At 31.2% G+C, this 19,811-nt stretch overlaps 7 protein-coding genes across 12 annotated transcripts; 4 read left to right on the top strand and 3 right to left on the bottom strand.

Annotated features, from left to right (window-relative positions):
• Window positions 1-58: 58 nt before the first annotated feature.
• Window positions 59-2,456, top strand: LOC109594858 (GPI mannosyltransferase 3). Its single transcript, XM_049964446.1, has 8 exons — window positions 59-484; window positions 538-748; window positions 806-956; window positions 1,060-1,341; window positions 1,399-1,500; window positions 1,552-1,737; window positions 1,790-1,996; window positions 2,056-2,456. The coding sequence occupies exons 1-8, from the start codon at window positions 239-241 to the stop codon at window positions 2,144-2,146; spliced, it is 1,476 nt and encodes a 491-aa protein (XP_049820403.1). The 5' UTR covers window positions 59-238; the 3' UTR covers window positions 2,147-2,456.
• Window positions 2,457-2,686: 230 nt separating this feature from the next.
• LOC109594845 (serine protease inhibitor 42Dd) lies at window positions 2,687-6,861 on the top strand. 5 transcript variants are annotated; one of them, XM_020010081.2, is made up of 6 exons: window positions 2,687-2,956; window positions 3,510-3,625; window positions 3,875-4,657; window positions 4,713-4,860; window positions 5,717-5,859; window positions 6,635-6,861. In XM_020010081.2, the coding sequence occupies exons 2-5, from the start codon at window positions 3,518-3,520 to the stop codon at window positions 5,842-5,844; spliced, it is 1,167 nt and encodes a 388-aa protein (XP_019865640.1). In that variant the 5' UTR covers window positions 2,687-2,956; window positions 3,510-3,517; the 3' UTR covers window positions 5,845-5,859; window positions 6,635-6,861. The 5 variants fall into 5 exon arrangements, with proteins under 5 accessions (XP_019865640.1, XP_019865637.1, XP_019865639.1 ...); XM_020010078.2 differs by lacking the exons at window positions 5,717-5,859; window positions 6,635-6,861 and adding an exon at window positions 5,421-5,644; XM_020010080.2 differs by lacking the exon at window positions 5,717-5,859 and having other exon boundaries at window positions 2,689-2,956.
• A 378-nt stretch (window positions 6,862-7,239) lies between these two features.
• LOC109594847 (uncharacterized) lies at window positions 7,240-12,275 on the top strand. The gene is made up of 13 exons (XM_020010084.2): window positions 7,240-7,303; window positions 7,353-7,511; window positions 7,680-7,882; window positions 7,936-8,194; window positions 8,249-8,448; window positions 8,521-8,681; window positions 10,909-11,077; window positions 11,134-11,327; window positions 11,382-11,511; window positions 11,560-11,749; window positions 11,799-11,941; window positions 11,994-12,096; window positions 12,155-12,275. The coding sequence occupies exons 2-13, from the start codon at window positions 7,418-7,420 to the stop codon at window positions 12,214-12,216; spliced, it is 1,908 nt and encodes a 635-aa protein (XP_019865643.2). The 5' UTR covers window positions 7,240-7,303; window positions 7,353-7,417; the 3' UTR covers window positions 12,217-12,275.
• On the bottom strand, window positions 8,747-10,660 carry LOC109594846 (RNA polymerase II-associated factor 1 homolog). Its single transcript, XM_020010083.2, has 4 exons — window positions 10,510-10,660; window positions 9,789-10,454; window positions 9,245-9,735; window positions 8,747-9,187 (listed from the first exon to the last, which is right to left on the bottom strand). Exons 1-4 carry the CDS (start codon window positions 10,575-10,577, stop codon window positions 8,802-8,804), a joined length of 1,611 nt encoding a protein of 536 aa, XP_019865642.1. The 5' UTR covers window positions 10,578-10,660; the 3' UTR covers window positions 8,747-8,801.
• Window positions 12,239-14,460, bottom strand: LOC109594841 (apyrase). Its single transcript, XM_020010075.2, has 7 exons — window positions 14,244-14,460; window positions 13,968-14,184; window positions 13,721-13,918; window positions 13,443-13,653; window positions 13,009-13,385; window positions 12,863-12,953; window positions 12,239-12,802 (listed from the first exon to the last, which is right to left on the bottom strand). Exons 1-7 carry the CDS (start codon window positions 14,354-14,356, stop codon window positions 12,321-12,323), a joined length of 1,689 nt encoding a protein of 562 aa, XP_019865634.1. The 5' UTR covers window positions 14,357-14,460; the 3' UTR covers window positions 12,239-12,320.
• A 12-nt stretch (window positions 14,461-14,472) lies between these two features.
• On the bottom strand, window positions 14,473-16,750 carry LOC109594851 (apyrase). 2 transcript variants are annotated; one of them, XM_020010092.2, is made up of 8 exons: window positions 16,576-16,750; window positions 16,245-16,461; window positions 15,998-16,195; window positions 15,730-15,940; window positions 15,476-15,673; window positions 15,263-15,420; window positions 15,135-15,213; window positions 14,473-15,081 (listed from the first exon to the last, which is right to left on the bottom strand). In XM_020010092.2, exons 1-8 carry the CDS (start codon window positions 16,683-16,685, stop codon window positions 14,585-14,587), a joined length of 1,668 nt encoding a protein of 555 aa, XP_019865651.2. In that variant the 5' UTR covers window positions 16,686-16,750; the 3' UTR covers window positions 14,473-14,584. The 2 variants fall into 2 exon arrangements, with proteins under 2 accessions (XP_019865651.2, XP_049820296.1); XM_049964339.1 differs by having other exon boundaries at window positions 14,917-15,081; window positions 15,142-15,213.
• Window positions 16,751-17,801: 1,051 nt separating this feature from the next.
• On the top strand, window positions 17,802-18,581 carry LOC109594864 (uncharacterized). Its single transcript, XM_020010111.2, has 3 exons — window positions 17,802-18,098; window positions 18,175-18,355; window positions 18,417-18,581. Exons 1-3 carry the CDS (start codon window positions 18,085-18,087, stop codon window positions 18,501-18,503), a joined length of 282 nt encoding a protein of 93 aa, XP_019865670.1. The 5' UTR covers window positions 17,802-18,084; the 3' UTR covers window positions 18,504-18,581.
• Window positions 18,582-19,811: the final 1,230 nt, after the last annotated feature.

Here is a 19,811-nt window from a genome sequence, read left to right as displayed (position 1 = left end):
TTTCACTTTTGTTTTATATGCAATGGTGGTTGCGTATGCCTAATGAACGTGTTTACTCAAAACCGCGAGAATGAAAACATAACCTACTACTATTTGGGAGGTCACAAAATTCTATTTATAAAAATTGAACTATTTTTGATATGTATTTAGTAATATTACAATATTGACCAAATATTATGGCCTAATAACCGAAGTTTAATTCATAGTTTGTGAAAAAGTGACTCTTTTAATTGATAAAATGAAAAACTTTGACGTCCTTTTGATATTCCTTTCAGTACGAATTATAGGAGCATTTTTCGTACAAACGTATTTTGTACCTGATGAATACTGGCAATCGGTCGAAGTCGCTCATAAGATTGTCTTTGATTATGGATTTTTAACATGGGAATGGGCCCTTGGTATTCGAAGTTATATTTACCCACTGATAATAGCTGGATTCTACAAACTTTTGGAAATCGTAGGCCTTGATAACCCATTAGCACTGGTATGAACATTTATATTTTTTCTTGAAATGTTTTGCAACAATTAATTTTTTAGATTTATGGTCCCAAAGTACTACAAGCTTTACTAAGCGCTTACTCAGATCTATGTTTTTACAAATGGTCTGGCACCAAGAAATGGGCTGTTTTTACAATAGCCAGTTCATGGTTTTGGTTTTATGCTGGATCTCGTACATTAATAAATAGTTTTGAATGTGCCCTATCCACAATAGCTCTCTATCACTTTCCTTGGCCAGGAAAAGGCAAAGGTGCAGTATTTGAACATTTATAAACATTTAAGTAAATGAACATGTTCTGATTTGTAGAGGATAATAACATATTTATTTGGATAATTGCTATTCTATTTGTTGTGAGACCCACATCTGTGATTTTATGGGTTCCTATTTGCTTGTACCATTTGACAGTTGTCAAGGGCAGTGTGCTCAAGACAATATTTCTTAGATACATACCTATTGGGTATGTATAATGTCACGTCTAATATTTCCAATTAGATGATTATATTAGTTTCAAATAAAAATACCAAAAGTAATATGTATTGATATTAATTATACAATTTTAGGGTTACTATATTAGTGACATCGGTGTTGCTAGACAGTTGGATGCATGGCAATTTGCTAGTGTCTAGTTTTGAATTCCTAAAATATAATCTATACCACAATATAGGAGTATTTTATGGTTCACATCCATGGCACTGGTATTTATCGACTGGCTTGCCTACAATCTTGGGAATTCAGTTGATCCCTTTCTTAATAGCCACATTAGTTGTATTGAAGAACCGCAGAGTCCATCCTAACGAACTCATATTACTCGGCAGCGTCGTATTTACAACCGCAGTTTACAGGTCTGTTATATAATATTAATATAATTTATATATAATATGTCTTTATTGAATTTTTAGTTTCCTGCCACATAAAGAATTCAGATTTCTGCTACCGTTATTGCCTATCGCGTTCTATATCTCCTCCAGATATCTCAGTGCTTGGAGTAGAAAAGCGAATATGTAAGTACCCTATATTGAATGGAATTATGAGTTGATCATTTGTAATTTCAGATTTGCAATATGGTTGGTGGCTATATTAATTTTTGCTGGAAATTTGGGACCTTCTTGGTATTTGGGTTTTGTACATCAAAGGGGAGTTGTAGATGTAATGGAACCTCTTAGAGAAATCGCCTCTAGTGACACTTCTGAAAAGAACTTTTTATTTTTGATGCCTTGTCATTCTACTCCATATTATAGGTATGAAAATTAAACAGTTTAGCATTCAACAATTTTCTAATGGAATATTTAGTTATTTACATGTAAATGTATCAAGCCGATTTTTGACCTGCGAACCGAATTTCAATGCGTCAATTACTAATTATTTAGATGAGTCTGAGATATTCTACAATAATCCTAATGTCTGGTTACGTCAAAATTATCCACCAAATGGAACACTACCCTCCCATATTATCAGTTTTGATATTTTAGCTGCAGGAATATCAGACATCCTTAGCAGGTAATAATTAATTTGACCATATTTTTTATTATTTATAATATATAATATTATGATTTCAGATATAAATTAAAACATCAAATTTTCCATACGAGTTTCCCAACGTCAAGAATTGGACGATATGTATTAATACATGAAAGAATACCTACTTAATTTAATTGGAAATCGAATTAAATTAAAATCACAAAATACCTCTTACTAATATTTTTCCTTAGTTACATTTTATTTGTAATATTATTATTGTTGTTTCAACTTTCATTTCAAGATATGTTAATTTTAAAAATATATTTGTTTGAAATTATTATTGAATAAATGTTTAAACTGCCATGTAGATGTTCTGTAAAATGTTACTCTAAGTGTTTTATAATTCTGTAATTTGTTTGTTATCAATAAGTAATGTTTTATAGCCTACAAGGCATTGTTTTTGAGTTGTTTGTATTTCAATAAATATATAATAAGTTAATCATTGGCCTTATTTCTGAAACATTTTTGGAAGTTACTCTCCAAACACTGTAAAATTAATTTAAAATTGTTCGTTGATTCAACATTTTTGTTCTGTGAATTAATAAAATTGTTTATCTATTAGTAATTATGATGTAAATTATATTCCGAGCAAATCGTGACTTTATAATGTTTTTTTTACTTGTTAGACTGTATATATAGAATTCGCTCTTCGTCGTGCTTTAACAATGATTGGTAAAAAGCGGTCAAACGAGCCACTTCTTACTATTTCGATGTTCTTTTTTACGACAATCGCAAGCGATACTACACCGTAGTCGTCACGAAGAAGTGGTAAAGCCAGTTTTATATTCACTAATCTTGTTCCTCGAATAGTCGAAACATTACGTGCAGTTTAGTTTTGCAATTTGACGACCAATTCACGAGTTGAATACCTGACACCATTAAAAAGAATATTTTTGAAATTAATTGTGTATAAAAATTGTGCAGTGTAAAAGTATCAAGGTTAGTACGTAATATTTAATTTTGTTTATCCAAATATCATGTATTGTAACATTATCTCGTGTATATTATTATATATTTATTAATATTATTTTGATCAGTGTATGTGTTTGCAGTAAAATGTTAGTGTAAATGATAATAATTAGTCTCTACAAAAATTCTATTTCCCATGAATAAACAACGGTATTTAATATTTCTTATGCAAACTAGCCCAGATTGATATTTAGTGATTTCGTTTTTATATTGGGAATTCCAGTAACTACTTCTAACTAATATCATCTTTATTTTTAATATTAATTCTAATTCAAAATAAACCCGATTGTGAAATTCAAAGACATCAAACGAAGGTTGATTTGTGCTTAATCAGTTCCGTGAAATTAATGAAGTAACTCACGTCGAGAGCCTTACAAAAACAAACAAAAGATTTAAGCTATTGACCTATCTGGTTTGTCCAGTTTTTGGGAAGCATATATTCAAAACCGGATCATTAATTTAAGAAGTAATGTTGCATACCAATAATTTTATGAATGTAGTATTGTAGGATTTTTTATTGTAGGTGTCAAAATGAAGAGGCTTTTTATATTTTTGGCCGCCGTAATAGGAGTTTTGACCGACGAACCCGTTGAAGAATTCATTAATGGCAACAGGCAATTTACTGCAGATATTTACAAGGTAAATTCCAATGTGATAATCATGTTTCATTGGAATGTTCACTGTAAAGTTTTCTAACGTATTATATAAAATTATTTTAATGACCTAGTTTCATTTTTACTACTACTTGAAGTTATACCTTTTAAAACTGGTTGTTATGTACTTATTGAATTTATTAAAACTATATAAAGGTCACCAGCATGAAGTAATTGTAAAATAAAATATAAGATGTTATGGAATTATGTACTCACCTGTATTTCAATTCAACAGGAAATAGTAAAATCAAACAGCGGCAACTTTCTCGTAAGTCCAATCTCAGCAGAAACTATATTGGCTTTGGCCCTTGAGGGATCCAAAGGCGCAACCGCTGATGAACTTATTAAAGGCTTAAAATTTCCATCAACTAAAGAAAGAACCGCCTCGAGTCTTAAGTCACTTCTTCCACAGTTCCAAACTAGCAACGATGAAATTAAGTTACTCTCAGCCAATAAAGTTTACGTTAATCAAAATTTTTCAGTGAATGATGACTTTAAAATCATTGCAAAACAAAACTATTTAGCTGATGCGGAGAATATTGCATTTGGAGAACCCTTAAAGGCAGCAAATGCCATCAATTCATGGGTGGAGGATCAAACTGCTGGGAAAATACGTGGAATAGTGCCACCATCAGCTCTTTCCGATAATATTAAGGCAGTACTAGTCAATACTTTATACTTTTTGGGAAAATGGCATTTGTTCGAGCGCATTGACACTAGGGATGAAATATTTTATTCTCCTAGTGGTTCCAAGGAAGTACCCACCATGCACACGACTGAAACTTTGAACTATTACGAGAACAAAGAATTGAAGGCTAAGTTCTTGGAGATTCCTTATTCTGGAAATGAAGTTGTGTTGACGATTGTGTTACCCTATCAGAAGGTGCAGCTTGAACAGATTGAAGACAAATTGGTTGAGGCTTTGAAACCTCAACCGTACACTTCAGAGCGCGTATACGTTGCTTTGCCCAAATTCTCCATTGAATCCAGTGTAAAATTTGTCCCAATTTTGCAAAGTGTAAGTAAAAATGTTTTTGTTCTTATGAGATAAATATTTTATTTAATTTTTCCAGCTGGGCGTAAAAAAAGCCTTTATCGGAGGCGAAGCCGATTTAAGCGGAATTGGTGGTAAAAAGGGGGACTTGTTTATTAGTGACATTTTACAAAAAACTTTCATTAATGTAACTGAAACTGGCACCGAAGCTGCGTCATCAACTGCCGGTAAGTAAATTACTGTAAGTTAATTATCTGTCTATAAACATAGCATGAAAATTACTTAATTACTAACATTCCTTCATAATGTTTTGCCTTGAAAGAAAGTAAACAAGGTAACAAGGCAACCGCTAATTGTATTCGTGTTAAACGTTGGTGTACTTAGAAGAAGGTGAAGATATATTATTAAATTATTGGAAATTCAAACTTCCTGTTTATCGATAAATAACTGGCGTACCTTTGCATATTCAAATCGATTATTTATGACCTGACAATTACCACTTAAATCTGATTACATTAACATAAAATGAGTAGAAAATGCCACGGAAATTTATTCTTAACATCATTCATTCACTAACCCAAGTTCACTGTAACATCATCGATGAGTCACATCCACTTAATACAATTCCAAACCACAAAGTAGCTTTATATACGTTTTAATCTAGAATAAAAATAACCAAATGAAAATGAAATCCTATAGTGGCTTTTTAGTGAGTGGATGGTTTGTTAAAGTGGATGCGACAGACTAAACATTTGTCGATGTCTAAATGTGTGCTATTCTGTTATAGCAAAAAGGGAACCAAAAGTGTACTGGGTCAGAAAATTAGTCAATAAATTCAGAGCAGTACGGCCGTTCTTATTCTTCGTTAAATACCGGAACGTTATAATTTACGTTGGCAAAGTCACAAATCCACTCCTGCAGTGAATATGGGCTTCTGTTGAATGCACATCTCTAGATTTTAGTTTATATATTTTGTGATAATTGTTTCCTTAATAAAATGAGTTTACTTCCTCTTGTCTTTATGTTCACTAACACATGGCTAATTTTTTTGGGTGATTATTTTGTGTTTTTGATTTTTTATAGCATTGATTGATATACGTGTGGGGTCGGACAATAGTTCAGCGTTTGACTTTATTGCTGATCGTCCCTTCATATTTTTCATAAGTCTGAAAAAAGTTATCCTGTTTATTGGAAAACTTGGAGACATTTAAATTATTCTAAAATAGGTAAGAACATAAAAGAAAATGCTCTTTTTTATGTGTGCAATAACAGTTAAAATTGTCAAATGGACATATTGTTATGTGTTATCGAAATATGTATTGTTAAGTACAAAGTAAATGAAACACGTTGATTTTCCAGGCACAGAGCAACAATTAATATATTTTACGATTTAGAGAAAAAAATATACCCGAAACATCATTCCAAAAAAATTACCCATTGTTTTCTATTTTTATATAGAGAATATAGCGCCTACTAAATCGTAAACGTTGCAATGTGCTTTCAATTAATACTACCGCCTAAACGCATTTCATTTAACTTGTAGGTTAACCTGGTTGTGTGGAAAATGCTTCGCTTGGGATTGTTCTATGTGATGACTCACACCACGATATATTTATATTTATTTGTCATCACTGTAAGATGGTAGTTGTGTGAGTCAACGAAATTTTCTAATTTTAATTTATAATATTAAATAAATACAAACTTATTGAAAGGTTTCAAATCATTGTAATAGACGTCGCAGTGTATAAAAACTAGCCATTATTTAAAAATTTTTTCTTGTGCAAAAAAAATTCATATAATTGCTTCATCGCCTCCATTGTCACCCTTTATCATTGACCCAAGTCCGAATCTCCTTAAAATTTATTCGAATATTACAATTGCAAATGAACAATTGTTCAAGGGATAAAAAACATAAATGCCAAATTTACGAAATAATCTATTGCTTACAACATAATTGATTATAACCGATGTGTGTTAATTTTGTTATGTTTTGTTTTTCAGGTTTAGTGGCATTATTAAGTGCTCCATTTCAACCTAGGTTGACTGCAGACTTTATTGCAAACAACCCTTTCATCTTCTATTTGAAACACTCTGATACAGATTCGATTCTATTCGCTGGGAAATATACAGGATAAATTTATCATATTTATTTAGATATTATGCTTTATATGTAATTCGACGAGGTGATATTAAGACACCTGAGGGAAAATAAAGTAAATTTAACATAACTTGTTTTAATTTCCCACAACACAATACATAAATATGAAGTTGTTGAAGCTTGTTAAAATAAAAAAGTGCAAAAGCATAATCATTAATCTTTCAAAAAAACAGATTCTGAAATTGAATGCAGCAGGTTTAATTAATATTTTCAACATTGACATTGAGAATGCAAAATGAATAATACATATTCATTGCTAATAAATTAACCTAATAACCCGCCAAAACCTATGATATTATGTCAAGTTTACTGATGAATTTTTCTAATGCCCCCACACCATTTGATATAAAGCAAGTCCCGTCATACTCTTGCGTTAGTTATTCACGAGTTCCACACGGCAATCATGAATCAAACTATCAAATTAATACTTGTTTTAATGATAAATTGTACGCCTAGTGTTGTTGTTGGTGACCTAGTCCAAAAGGAAAAGGAAAAAGATCAATGTTTTAAAAGTGTGTTATTGGATAAGGAAGTTCTTTAAAATAATCACTCCCGTTTTAGATGATTGTGTAAATGATACAAATGTTGACTTAATCCAATTATTTAAGAGGTTTCCATTAACGATAATGGAAAACTCTACGGCAGTTTCCCCACAGTGTCAACACGCGTACGCCCGATTTTTGGAAGGAGTTAAAAAACATAATTATGACGACGTAAAAAGTAAGTGTAAAAAAATTTATTATTTTGATACTAATATTATACATATTACTATATTAAAGTACAAAAGTTTTTATAAACTTGACAAATTTTAACGCCAAAAATATAAAAATTAAATACAAGAAATTGAAATAAAAAAAATTATAAAAGGTCAAATAAATTTTATTTTAGTGTTAGATGCAACTGGGAAATTATCGTCGGGCCTTTTAAACGGAAACGTAAATCAATTCGGCGATTTTGACGAATGTATGGAATTATCAAACGCTCAATACTGCTTAGCAGATGTCGACGTAAAACACTTGATGACAGGACCTTTAGAGCGTTACAAAAATCGTATCCATTCTCATTTTGCTATAGTCGAAGATTTTACTGATGTAATTATTTATTCTGTTATAAATGATCATGAATTAACGCCAATATATTATAGAAAACACACAGGACACCAGGTTTTGCAAATATTCGTTGGGGATTTTGCATACCGAAAGAGTGTTCAAGTGACGACTTAAAAACGAGTTTGGAGAATACTATAGGTGTAAAAGTATTAATTAGAGAACACATGTGCCAGTCTAACGAAATTCAAGAAGACACATCCTTTGGTTATAAATTTACAAGATGGTACTTTATTACAATTATTTCTTTAGTTATATTGGCTACAGTTTTCAATAACTTATTTCAAAGCAATTCAAGTAAGTTTCTTTAAATATTGTATTAATTTAAATTTTATACTTTAAATATTGTAGATTATTTCACGAGATTTATATACTGTTTTTCTATACAAAGAAATTGGAATAATATGAAGACAGTAAAAGACGAAAACGACAAAAATGATTTCGCAGTAGTTCATGGTCTTCGTGCCTTAAGTGCAATTGGATTATTGGTTTCGCATAAAAGTATGGCACTACAGTTTAATCCATACATGAATAGAACTAAATTTGTTGAGGTAAAATTTTGTTTATATAGCATTATAATATTATTATTGTAATAAAATTATGTTCTATGTTTTATAAACTAGATGACCGCAGCGTGGTGGAGTGTTTTTGCGAGAAACGCTGTTGTGTACACAGAAAACTTCATCGGGATCGCTGGATTACTGAACGCGAATGCTATGTTTAATGATTTACAAAAGCACAACGAACTAAAGTTAAAGGATAAAATGATTAACAGACTTTTTAGGTAAGTTTGTGGATTTATGTATTAACCTTAATTAAGAATAAATGGTAAAACATATAGAAGAAAGAATAATCTAATATTTTATTAAAAAAAAAAAAATAGTTAAAACATAATACCAAAATTTCACTCACTCTCAGACCCTGAACCAGAGCCTGACCCAGATCCCGAACCTGACGGTGAGCCCGATCGGGATCTTGAATGTGATTTTGATCTGGACCTAGACCTGGAGGGTGACCTACTTTGCGATTTACTTTTAGACCTAGACCTAGACCTCGACGGAGACTTTGACGGCGATCTGGAACCAGATTTCGACCTGGATCTAGACCTTGATCCAGATTTTGAACGTGATCTGGATCTCGAACTAGATTTGGATCTGGACCGAGATCGTGACCGGGATGCTGACTTAGATCTCGATCGTGACTTTGACTTAGAACGAGACCGCGATCTAGATCTGGAAGATCTTGATGATGCTCTCGACGATGCTTTGGATCTTTCGCCATCGCTGCTCCCTAAAAATGGAATTGTGGTTAAATATGAGTTTGAGACATAATTTGTGCATAACATACTGTCATTATCACTGTCTTTGCCTTTATCTTCCTTTTCTTGGTCAGATTCTGCCTGACTTTCATCCTGTTGATTGTTATCTTCTTGTTCCATTTCCAGTTCTTCATCTTCCTCACCTGGTGGTTCCAACTGTTTTTCTCTATATCTTTGCATTCTAAATTCGTTAGCGTCCATAGGTCTGTGTTTAACAACCAGTCTTGTATTACTTGCAGGCTGACCAACCTTTTGTCTTCTTTTGCTTAAACGTACTCGAGTTTCAAGTTCATTGTAGTAAATACCGTCCTTCCGAACAACAAAGAAATAATTTTCTTCGTAACCTTTACTGGCTTTACTCTTGACATTCCAATTGTATTCGCGAGCCATTTTATACTCATATTCTTCATCATCTTGATAAGCAATGTTGTTGGCAAAATCTTCTCTTCTTTTCTCCAAAGTTTCTTCTGTTGGTAAGAAGTAAGCAACAAATTGTTCTCCACTTTCATCCATCACACCTCTGTAAATAAAAATTTTTAAAGAAATTTGTATGACGCGAAAAAAGAAACATACCTGATCATTGCTTGTGACATTTCTTCTATCTGAGCAGGAACTTGTTTTCCTACTGGCGCTGGATCAGAGTCAAATATAACTTGTGCGCAAGGATATTTCCATAAATTGAAATCAGGATACACTGGCAAAATTTCCACAGCTGTAACATTTGGTTTGCTGTAATGTTTTTCAATAGTTGACTTAGAATCCTCAAAGGTTTTTTCAATAGCTTTAATTTGTGAGTCTCTGTCCATATACAGAGTTTCATTTTTGAGATTTTTCTTAATACTATAACCAACTTTAGCTTCAACTTTGTCCATCGTTTGAGGCTGGAACCTAGTCTGTTCAGTAGATATGTATTCAGTTCTGCGCAACCATGACACTGCTCTCCCATGATGTCTGGATCTTTTGGAATCCTGAGGAGTCAAAATGTCTTCCTCAAGTAATTTTTCATCAGCTGGATCCAAATGAGCTCCAGGTTCAACTGCATATATGTCTTTATTGATCAAGTCAATCCCTACGCCTAAATCATGTTCTGTAAGAACTTCATACTTATATTGTCTTTCTAATGAAGTTGGATTGTACTGTATAAATCTGGACTGTTCAAATGGATATGAAATAAACTTTAAATCAAACGGTATATCTGGCAAAGTATTACAATACTTAACTTTGCATATTAAGTCAGACCTGCAAATGTAACATTACATTAAAATTATGCTTTAAAAATGAAAAACGTAAATACCTTTTTTCTGGGGCTTTAACTGGTCTTTTCTCTGTTGGATTTGTTCCATTTTGAATCGTAGGAGGCATCGTACAGCTAAATTAAACATAAAATATCAACATTCACTTTTTAACATAACCTACACAATGTGCTTGTTGTCAGTTTGCCGACGTTGCCAGTTTTCATTCAATTCAATTTAACTCGGGTTCAAGGAAAGAAACTTAATTTTATGCACATAATTATGTTCCGATAATAATTTTATTTCACTGTTAGCAAGTACCTAAATTTATTAAATGATTTATGCATTGGGACAGTCCCAAATATAAGAGGACTTCGCAATAGCATAATTTATATTATTATATTAATTATAATATATTATTTTATTAATTAATCAAATGTTTATTTGATGATTTTTTTTAGGATAGTGCCAAATTTTCTAACCATTATTTTATTTTACACATACATAATGCCACAATGGAATTCAGGACCACAATGGCCTTTAGTAGTAAAACATCACTCCGAATTATGCAAGCAATATATGTGGAGGAATATGCTCTTTATTCATAATTACTTCGGCTTCGAAAATATGGTATGTGCCAGAAAAATAAAAATAAATTTATTTTTATTTATAACTATATTTTTTAGTGCATGAACCACACTCACCAAATTGGCACAGACATGCAATTGTACTTGGTTACGCCAATTTTCGTTTTATTGTTGTGGCGCAAACCTAAACTTGGTTTAATAGTTGCAATCGCAGCAGGATTGTTGTCTACATTTTTGCGTTTTTGGGCAACTTATACTTATAGTTTAAGTTATATTGTATATTTTGGAATTTCGTAAGTATATATATTAAAAATTAATCCACATGTGTATTAGGGTGTTAATTTTAGGGTGTCGAGTTTATTTAACGTAGCCAATTATTCATATATTTTACCAACTCATAGAGCAACAGTTTATTTAGCAGGCATTATACTAGCGTATTCATTAAAAAAGAGGGATCCAAATACACAATATTCAAATGTAAGTTCAATAAATGTTAAATTCGTTGAACAACATTTTATAATTTAGGTTCATCTTTTGTTATTTTGGAGCATCTTTTTCCCATGCATATTTTCATGTTGGTTTGGACCTTATTATATGGGACTAGAAACATTTAAATACGACCATTTGGAACAGGCAACTTATGCAGCTTTTTGTCCCTTAGCTTGGTCAGTTGTTGGTATATATTTCTTATATCTTGCTATCAATGGACATGGAGGTATGTTAATTAATTTTAATATATGTGAATCATTGTATTATGTTTACAGGTTGGTTTGGAGCTATTTTTAGTTGGAACCGTTGGAAGTATTTTACTAAAATTGCATACTCATTTTACTTGGTACAGTTTCCCATATTCTTTTATAATGTGGGAAAAAGAAAATATGTTGAGCAATATAGTCCATCCATACTTGTAAGTAAATTATTTTCAAAACTGTTAATTGAATTATAAGACTTTTTTTTAGTTTGAGCTGTATGAAGTAACCGAGGTAGTTTTATGGTCGATAACTCTTACTTTATTCGTAGAGATGCCCTTCCAAAATCTGAAGAAAGTATTATTTAATCAAGGTACAACAGTTATTTCACTTTTTTTATTGTTAATACTTTATTTCATATTTTCTTTCAGATGTGGTTTCTACGAAACCAAAGACTGAAGTTTCTATAAGGAGAAGTAGTATAAAAGCTTAATTATGTAAATAAAACTAGTAAATAAAATAGTATTTTATTTATTCTTCATAAGTCATTTCCAGTAAAATAAAAATAAGCAAGGTTCTAAATATTATATTACACAATTACACATTTTTTAAAACAATTTTCTTAGAACCAATAATATTAATTCTTCCTTCAATTTTCGTATCTATAGGAGATGTGGCATTAATAAATTCAGTTAAAAGGTCACTATCAAGAGGACCAATAACGGTGTTTTTCAAAACTTTAGGCAACATTTCGAACCCATCACCACCAGTAGTTAAAAATGATGGTGTTATAATACGATAAGTTTTTTCTAAATCCAATTTCTCATATTTTGGTTCCGAACATTCTGCACATAATACTTCCACTGACTGAATCCTTGCACCTTCTGGTTGACTTAAATCGATGGAGTACTTCAAACCCGAGACTTGGATTAATTTAATACTAGCGTAAACCCTTCCGTAGAAATACTCAGATGATACAGCTGTTTCTAACAATTCTTTAATATGCTCTCCTTTAATTTCACTAACGTCCGCTGTGTTACCAAAGGGCTGGGCTGTCAGCAAGTCATTATAGGTAATATCTAAAAATTATATATATTAAGAACTGTAAATGTATAATTTATACAATTGTAATTATATACTTCCAGCTTCTATGGTAGTCCTCAAACCTCCAGCGTTCATAATAGCAATAGAAGCGTATGCCCAAGATCCTGGTTCGGCTTTTTTCTTCCACTTAAAAAAATATTTCATTTAAATTTTGTCCTCATATATAACTAATATAACTCACATAATGGACATATCCGTCGGTGACAAAATCACCAAGAAGACACTCGTGGGTATAGCAGTCGGCGTTCAAATCCACCAACGTATTTCCCAGTACTTTAGATCCCATCGCATCGACTGCTTCTTTCCAAGGAACCAAATCCCCATTGATTTCATCATCTTGGGAAATGTTGCTGTCCATAAATACAGGTACTCCACTCCAGTCAACGAATTCGCCGTCTTCATCATATTTAACATTAATGTTGCCGAAGTATTTGCAATAAGCTGAAGCTTGTGTTATTAAAACACTTTTTCCATCTTTTCTTCTTACAACCGTTCCGTCGCTTCTTTCCACAATTGTAGGATATGGACCTTCCGGAGTATCTGGACCAGGAGTAGGTTCTGTGTTTTTTAAATAAATTATTGAGATTGAAATGAGGAATATTTAATAATATTCACCGCCCGTGTATAAAAATGTATGGGAATGACCACCAACGATTAAACTGACTTTTTCAGGAGCGTTTGCTGCAATCTCTATATCAACTTCGTATCCAGAGTGGGAAAGAACAATAATTGTGAATACGTTTTCTTCAGCAACAAGTCGCTTAGCTTCGGCGTTAACGCTTTCCGATTCGTCAAGGAATTTAAGTTTTCCAGGACTTGATATTTGCTTTAATTTTAAAATTATGATAAGTAATTTCATATTGTAATAATATAAATAACTGAAGTTAACTTACTTCAGTGGTTTTAGTGGAAACTCCAATTATACCGATTTTCTTGCCATTCCTTTCAATAATCGTACTTTTTGAGTAGATATTTTGAAAATCTGGCTCCAACAAGTCATCAATATTTGAAACAACCGTTGGTGCATTCATGTTCTTTATAAATGGTACCACTCCGCTTATTCCATCATCAAATTCGTGGTTCCCCAAGGTCTACAAAAACAGTTAAAATAACTGTAACTACTGCACATTTATTCCTTACAATGGCATCGAATTTAAATTTGTTCAAGAAGTATTGTGTGACATTCCACTTATGAATTGAATACCAAAGTGTGCCTTGGAAATTATCTCCTGCATTTAGCAAAACCAAATTTGGATTTTTCTGCCTTAGATTTTTAACTTGTTCGTAAAATCTTGATATACCTCCGATACAAGTGTCACTCTTGCATGCACCGCCAGATTCATTTGTTTCCTCGAATCTTAAAATTCATATATCTTAATATAATTACTAGTTAAGATAAAAGCATATTGTATTTACCTGGCGTGAAAATCATTTATATGTACCACATTAAGTTGGAATTGTTCATTATCTCTTGATGGTGAGGCGTTTGCCACAATGAAAAATAAAACCAACGTACACAATGTGAACATGTTTATTACTACTGTTAAAAATTAAAAAGAGGTTTGTTTATATATTGATTGTATTGATTAAAGATAACATTTCCAATTATATTAATTAAAAGTGGATTATTATCTACAAATATTATCTACAAAGTTTCTTATCATGTCAATAATTTATTTATTTCTTTCTTTTATTTGGAATTGATAACAAGGGTACTTTAGGATATTATAACAATTAAATTTATTGTAATTATAATTTTAAATAATCTTATGTTTTTCTTTTCTCGTTTTGATCGCTTCTTCCAGTCCTATAACATTTACGCGACCTTCTTCTTTCGGCGACAAGGGTGACTTATCCATCAAGTATTTTGTCAAAACGTCGATTTCATTATCCCCTACAATAGAATTCTTCAAGTGCGTTCTCATTTTAATGTAATTGTCTCCACCAAACACTAAAAAACTACTTAATATTATACGATAGGTTTTATTGTAGTCTAGATCTTCGTATTTAGGTATTGAACAATTATTGCATAAAACTTTTACTGAAATAACTCGGGATCCCTCAGAATTAAGCATATTTATTACATATTTCAAACCAGAAACTTGCAATAAACGAATACTAGACTTTCCTACCGAAAAATCGTAAATAATAGTTGTAGCTTCCAACATTTCTTTGATAAAATTTCCTTGAATCTCGCTTATATAAATATCATCACCAAAGGGTCTTATTGTGATAATATCCTCATAAGTGATGTCTGAAACAATTTGTCAATGTTAATTGAATTTATTGTTATTAGTTTTCACTTACTTCCTGCAGGTATTGTGCTCCTTATTCCACCTGCATTCACTGCAGCGATTAATGGGTACGATGTATTTTTATTTGAATACTGAAGAAATACAGTTTAAATGTTTGTTACTATATTTTGTTATACCTACATAGTGGATATATGCATCGGTTATAATATTTCCTAGGGTACATTCTTTGTAATAACATTCTTCGTTATTCATCAATTTTGTGGTGGATCCTAAAACTTTTTGACCAATTGCTACGAGTCCAGCTCTCCAAGCATCCAACTCTTTATTTATTTCCTGACCTAACAATTACATAAATATGTTTCATTTTGTTTTTGGAATTAAATAATTTGTTACTTTGTGGAACAGTTGTATCTAAGAAAACAGGTGCCCCATCCCATTTAACCATTTCTCCAAATTTATCGTAAGACACAGTTATATTTCCATAATATTTGCAAAAAGCAGATGCTTGAGTTATTAACACACTTTTACCATCTTTTCTTTTTACAACAGTAGGATAAGGTCCTTGAACCTCGTCAGGACCAAGTTTTGTTGCTGCAATAGTATAACCGTGAAATTAACAAATATAATATAAACATTATACTATATACCTCCCGAATACAAAAATGTATGCGTGTGGCCGCCAACAATTAAACTAACTTTTTCAGGAGCATTTTTGGCGATACGTTGATCGTGGTCGAAGCCACAGTGAGACAAAACTATAATTGTAAAAACTTTTTCAACCTCCACAAGCCGTTTTGCCTCCTTATTCACGCTTTCAGATTCATCTTGAAGTTTCAGTTTCCCCGACTTTGCAATGCTCTTAACAAGTTAAATAATTTTTATTATAGTACATAGAAATTTAGCATTAATAGTTACCGGAAGTGTGTCAGTTGTGACGCCAATGATTCCGATTTTCTTGCCGTTTCTTTCTATAACAACGCTTTTCGTGTATATGTGCTGAAATGTGGGTTCCAGCGAATCGTCAATATTTGAAACTACGGTTGGAGCTTTCAGAGACTGTATAAAAGGAACAACTCCTTTGATTTCATCGTCAAATTCATGATTTCCCAGAGTCTGGAAAAACAAATATGAAAATATCACTAAATATTGTTTACTTACTTACATAAGCGTCGAAGGGAATTTTATTCATAAAATGTTGAGTAATATTCCATTTGTAAAAGGAATAATAAAATGTTCCTTGAAAATTATCACCCGCATTCAGTAAAATTACATTAGGATCATTTTTTTTTAATTTAATTAGTTCAGAGTAGAGTCGTGAGAAACCTCCAATACATTTTTTACTTTTACAGGATCCACCATAATTATTTGTTTCATCGAATCTACAATAAAATTTGTTATAAATAATTACAAAACAATGATAAAATAAATGAGTCAAGGCAGTAAATAAACCGTTTGATTGCGGATTGTCTGCCTCTTTCAATAGTATAGCTTACCTTGCATGAAAATCATTAACATGACCAACATGCAAAGTAAAATGTTCTTTGTGAAGAGGCGAGGTACCTATGAACACAATACATGAGCACAATAACAATAATCGCAGCATTATATATATATATATAATCAACTGGTACTCAAAATTGCTTTCGAAATTAATCAATGATTACACAAAACTCGTACAACTGTATTCACGAATACTACGATAACATGTTTAACAAGCGTCTGAAGTAAAAAAAGTTTAGCATTGAATTTAATAAGAATAATAATAAATGGAAGGGGAATTACATTAAACGATGTGTTAAAATGTCAAACCAAACACGGATAAATTATATATTGTGCATTTAATTTTGCACCGTATATTCTACAATAATAATATGCAGGCAAATTATATGTAGATTAATAAATAATCTATTATAACTTTAACTGTTATTGTAATATTAAGCGAGGACAAATTAATAAAGAGTGTTCTATTATCAATTGTGGTTTTAAATTATTATTAAATATGGGCTGATGATAATAATAATTAAAACAATTTGATTTAGAAACTTTATCTTAATTTGTTTAAACCTAAATTTAATCTTAAGTGTTTAGGAACAGGCTAAAACCCAAAAATAAGAGTGCACAACGTGTCATGTATTATATTATTTCGGAAAACGTACACGACATTGCAATTAATATTTCTATAACGTTATATGATTGATATACTGGGGAAAATATGTATGGCAATGTATTTAATTTTATATAAGTTTATATTTACAAAAAAAATCATGTGATATAGGACACAAAGGTGGATTAACTGTTTTCCTTTATGGAGATAATCGCATTTTTCTTTCTTTTTTGACACAAAGAGATTACTGGAAGACATGTTTAAACAGTCTACTCGATTTAACGATTTCAAAATACATATGTAAATTTAAATGTATTGTGAAATCACTTTTCTAATGTACGGTTCGATTAACTTAAAAGTAAATTAAATTATCAATTATAATAATCATATTCTAAAGCATCTTATCAAAAAGTGTTTATAATATTTACGTTAATTAAGTAAATAAAATTAATTCATTTTGATTATTAGAATTATAAATACCAAATGCGTTGAACTTTAAAACAAATATTGACAACAAAGTTTTAAAGATTACATAAAATCATTAGTTCTTCTGTAGGCAATGGAAATTTATTCATTAGATTCACACTGTTTACTTAACTTAACGGAACATATTTCCCATTTTGCGTCTTCACGTAGGAGTACACAAAATCCTACAGAGGGATAAAATACTGAAAAAAGAATCTTCCATCCGAACGATCCCGTCCGATCTAATATCAAAGAAACTTTTAATATTGTAACATTTCAATGCATAAAATGCAAATACTGTTTCTGCCGACTTTATTAAATTCCCGTGAGAATTTTCTTTTTGACGGAGATTAATATAAAAGCCCAGTCTCACATCCCTATAAACCGCAAAATTATTTCGACCACCGACTACACAACATCTCCCACCATCAACATGGCTTTCAACAGGTGAAGTTTATTTTTTTGCCGTTTACTCCTCTTTCTGTAGTCTGCAACATTTCCTGTTGTGATTTTCTTCTTACAGATCACTACGACTATTTACGTTAACTGCAGCACTTTTGTTGGTCTCATGGATGTTCATCAGAAGTGCCCAGGGGCAAGTAACTTTTTCCAGAGATTGGAATCCTGGAAAGAGGAACGCTGAGCCAGTTTCTGATCTGCACTCGGTCATCAAGTCATCAAATGCGATCTGTCATTTATTGATCGTAAGTTGTTGTGTATTGTATTATTGCTTTATTTCATGATGTTTTTACTGTTCTGTTTTAGAATCAAATAAGACAGATGATTACTTGTGACACTCCCAGAGATGACATAGAGGTGGCGTCTATTCCTATGTTTAACGGACGGCGATAATTGTGTAAACATTTATGTATTTAATTAATTTATAGTTTACTGGCTGGAATATTTAATAAATATTAATAAGTAGAAATATTATTTTTTATATTTTAAACAAGTACATAAACAGTACAATAAACAAAAAATGAAATTAACAATATTAGATTTTATGGAATTCAAATGTAGATTTTATTTTCTGAAAATTTATCATAAAAAATACAACATATTCGATAATTCTCCTCTGAGCTAATTTTAAGAACTTATGAAACATTAATGTGTGTTTGATTAACTCTGATATCAGAATAAATTGTTCCAGGTATTTCACATATATAAATTTTATATTAGATCCACAGAAAAACAAGGATATTATTAATAGTAAATAGTTCTCCACCGGTGGACACTTTTTATTGTCACGACTATAGACAGTTTTGATTTACTTTGAATATATCTGTAATATATATAATTTTTTTCTTGCTTTTTTTTAATTTCTTTAGTATTAGTAAGTTATTTTACACGACATGTGGATATTTTATTTAAGTTTTGAAAAACTATTCTTGAATGGTTTCATAAAAGGCGGTAAAAATATACACTACGAGTCATTGACTTAATTGAGACGTCTATCTACTAAAACTACTATTGTCCGTCCACATTTGTACTACTAGTTTTTCAGGTTATTAAACTCTAAAAACCTAAAACGTTTGGTTACCTATGGAGATACTCTCAGTGATATAGCATTTAGACTAGTGATTCTCAATCACTGTTCTGCGGCCAAATTTTATAAATGTATTATTACTTAATAAACCTAAGGTTGTTTTTGAAGTATATTTTATTTTATTTTATATTATTATCATAAACTATTTTATACATTGTATTTTAGGTAACAACTTTTTAAACTTCTTGTTTTCTTTGTCTGCCGCCAAATTTTTAAATCCTTAAAAGTTTATCACGACAAAAAAAAAGTTGAGAATCAATAATTGCGAGTTTCTTGGCGACCCCATATAAATATAAAAGAAAGATAAATACATATTTTTTGATGATTTATTTATTAAGTAACAGTATACAGATACATATGAAAATATATAGTTTTGTACAATGTGTATTTAAATATTTGACATTAAAATCTCTCGCGACCCCATTTGAGGTCGCGACCCATAGTTTAGACTATCACAGTATATGTATCAGCAACAAATTCAGGGAAAATTAAAAAAATATGCAACATAGAAAAGAAATTATTATATATTATTTACGATTGTCACAATAATTTTGCCAATCACCCTGACAGACGAGGACCTGTTTGCATCGTTCAGTACGCGGGAAACTTACCGA

This window comes from Aethina tumida, chromosome 3, assembly GCF_024364675.1.
Source record: "Aethina tumida isolate Nest 87 chromosome 3, icAetTumi1.1, whole genome shotgun sequence".
In the NCBI taxonomy this organism is placed as follows: Eukaryota; Metazoa; Arthropoda; class Insecta; order Coleoptera; family Nitidulidae; genus Aethina; species Aethina tumida.
This window is presented reverse-complemented; position numbering and strand designations above follow the sequence as displayed.

What these genes read in the sequence shown, in the direction of transcription:
- LOC109594858 (XM_049964446.1), top strand. Translation starts at nt 239, where the DNA reads ATGAAAAACTTTGACGTCCTTTTGATATTCCTTTCAGTACGAATTATA. An exon ending in CTTAGATACATACCTATTGG is followed by an intron (nt 957 to 1,059) that starts GTATGTATAATG and finishes ATACAATTTTAG; the next exon opens with GGTTACTATATTAGTGACAT. An exon ending in ATATCAGACATCCTTAGCAG is followed by an intron (nt 1,997 to 2,055) that starts GTAATAATTAAT and finishes TTATGATTTCAG; the next exon opens with ATATAAATTAAAACATCAAA.
- LOC109594845 (XM_020010078.2), top strand. Translation starts at nt 3,518, where the DNA reads ATGAAGAGGCTTTTTATATTTTTGGCCGCCGTAATAGGAGTTTTGACC. An exon ending in TTACTGCAGATATTTACAAG is followed by an intron (nt 3,626 to 3,874) that starts GTAAATTCCAAT and finishes TCAATTCAACAG; the next exon opens with GAAATAGTAAAATCAAACAG. An exon ending in TTGTCCCAATTTTGCAAAGT is followed by an intron (nt 4,658 to 4,712) that starts GTAAGTAAAAAT and finishes TAATTTTTCCAG; the next exon opens with CTGGGCGTAAAAAAAGCCTT.
- LOC109594847 (XM_020010084.2), top strand. Translation starts at nt 7,418, where the DNA reads ATGGAAAACTCTACGGCAGTTTCCCCACAGTGTCAACACGCGTACGCC. An exon ending in ACTTCGGCTTCGAAAATATG is followed by an intron (nt 11,078 to 11,133) that starts GTATGTGCCAGA and finishes TATATTTTTTAG; the next exon opens with TGCATGAACCACACTCACCA. An exon ending in TGCTATCAATGGACATGGAG is followed by an intron (nt 11,750 to 11,798) that starts GTATGTTAATTA and finishes TTATGTTTACAG; the next exon opens with GTTGGTTTGGAGCTATTTTT.
- LOC109594846 (XM_020010083.2), bottom strand. Translation starts at nt 10,577, where the DNA reads ATGCCTCCTACGATTCAAAATGGAACAAATCCAACAGAGAAAAGACCA. An exon ending in ATGTCACAAGCAATGATCAG is followed by an intron (nt 9,736 to 9,788) that starts GTATGTTTCTTT and finishes TTTTATTTACAG; the next exon opens with AGGTGTGATGGATGAAAGTG. An exon ending in CAAAGACAGTGATAATGACA is followed by an intron (nt 9,188 to 9,244) that starts GTATGTTATGCA and finishes TTCCATTTTTAG; the next exon opens with GGAGCAGCGATGGCGAAAGA.
- LOC109594841 (XM_020010075.2), bottom strand. Translation starts at nt 14,356, where the DNA reads ATGTTCACATTGTGTACGTTGGTTTTATTTTTCATTGTGGCAAACGCC. An exon ending in ATAAATGATTTTCACGCCAG is followed by an intron (nt 14,185 to 14,243) that starts GTAAATACAATA and finishes ATGAATTTTAAG; the next exon opens with ATTCGAGGAAACAAATGAAT. An exon ending in TTTCCACTAAAACCACTGAA is followed by an intron (nt 13,654 to 13,720) that starts GTAAGTTAACTT and finishes TTAAAATTAAAG; the next exon opens with CAAATATCAAGTCCTGGAAA.
- LOC109594851 (XM_020010092.2), bottom strand. Translation starts at nt 16,685, where the DNA reads ATGCTGCGATTATTGTTATTGTGCTCATGTATTGTGTTCATAGGTACC. An exon ending in AGATACAACTGTTCCACAAA is followed by an intron (nt 15,421 to 15,475) that starts GTAACAAATTAT and finishes TGTAATTGTTAG; the next exon opens with GTCAGGAAATAAATAAAGAG. An exon ending in CCGATGCATATATCCACTAT is followed by an intron (nt 15,214 to 15,262) that starts GTAGGTATAACA and finishes GTATTTCTTCAG; the next exon opens with TATTCAAATAAAAATACATC.
- LOC109594864 (XM_020010111.2), top strand. An exon ending in CGATCTGTCATTTATTGATC is followed by an intron (nt 18,356 to 18,416) that starts GTAAGTTGTTGT and finishes GTTCTGTTTTAG; the next exon opens with AATCAAATAAGACAGATGAT.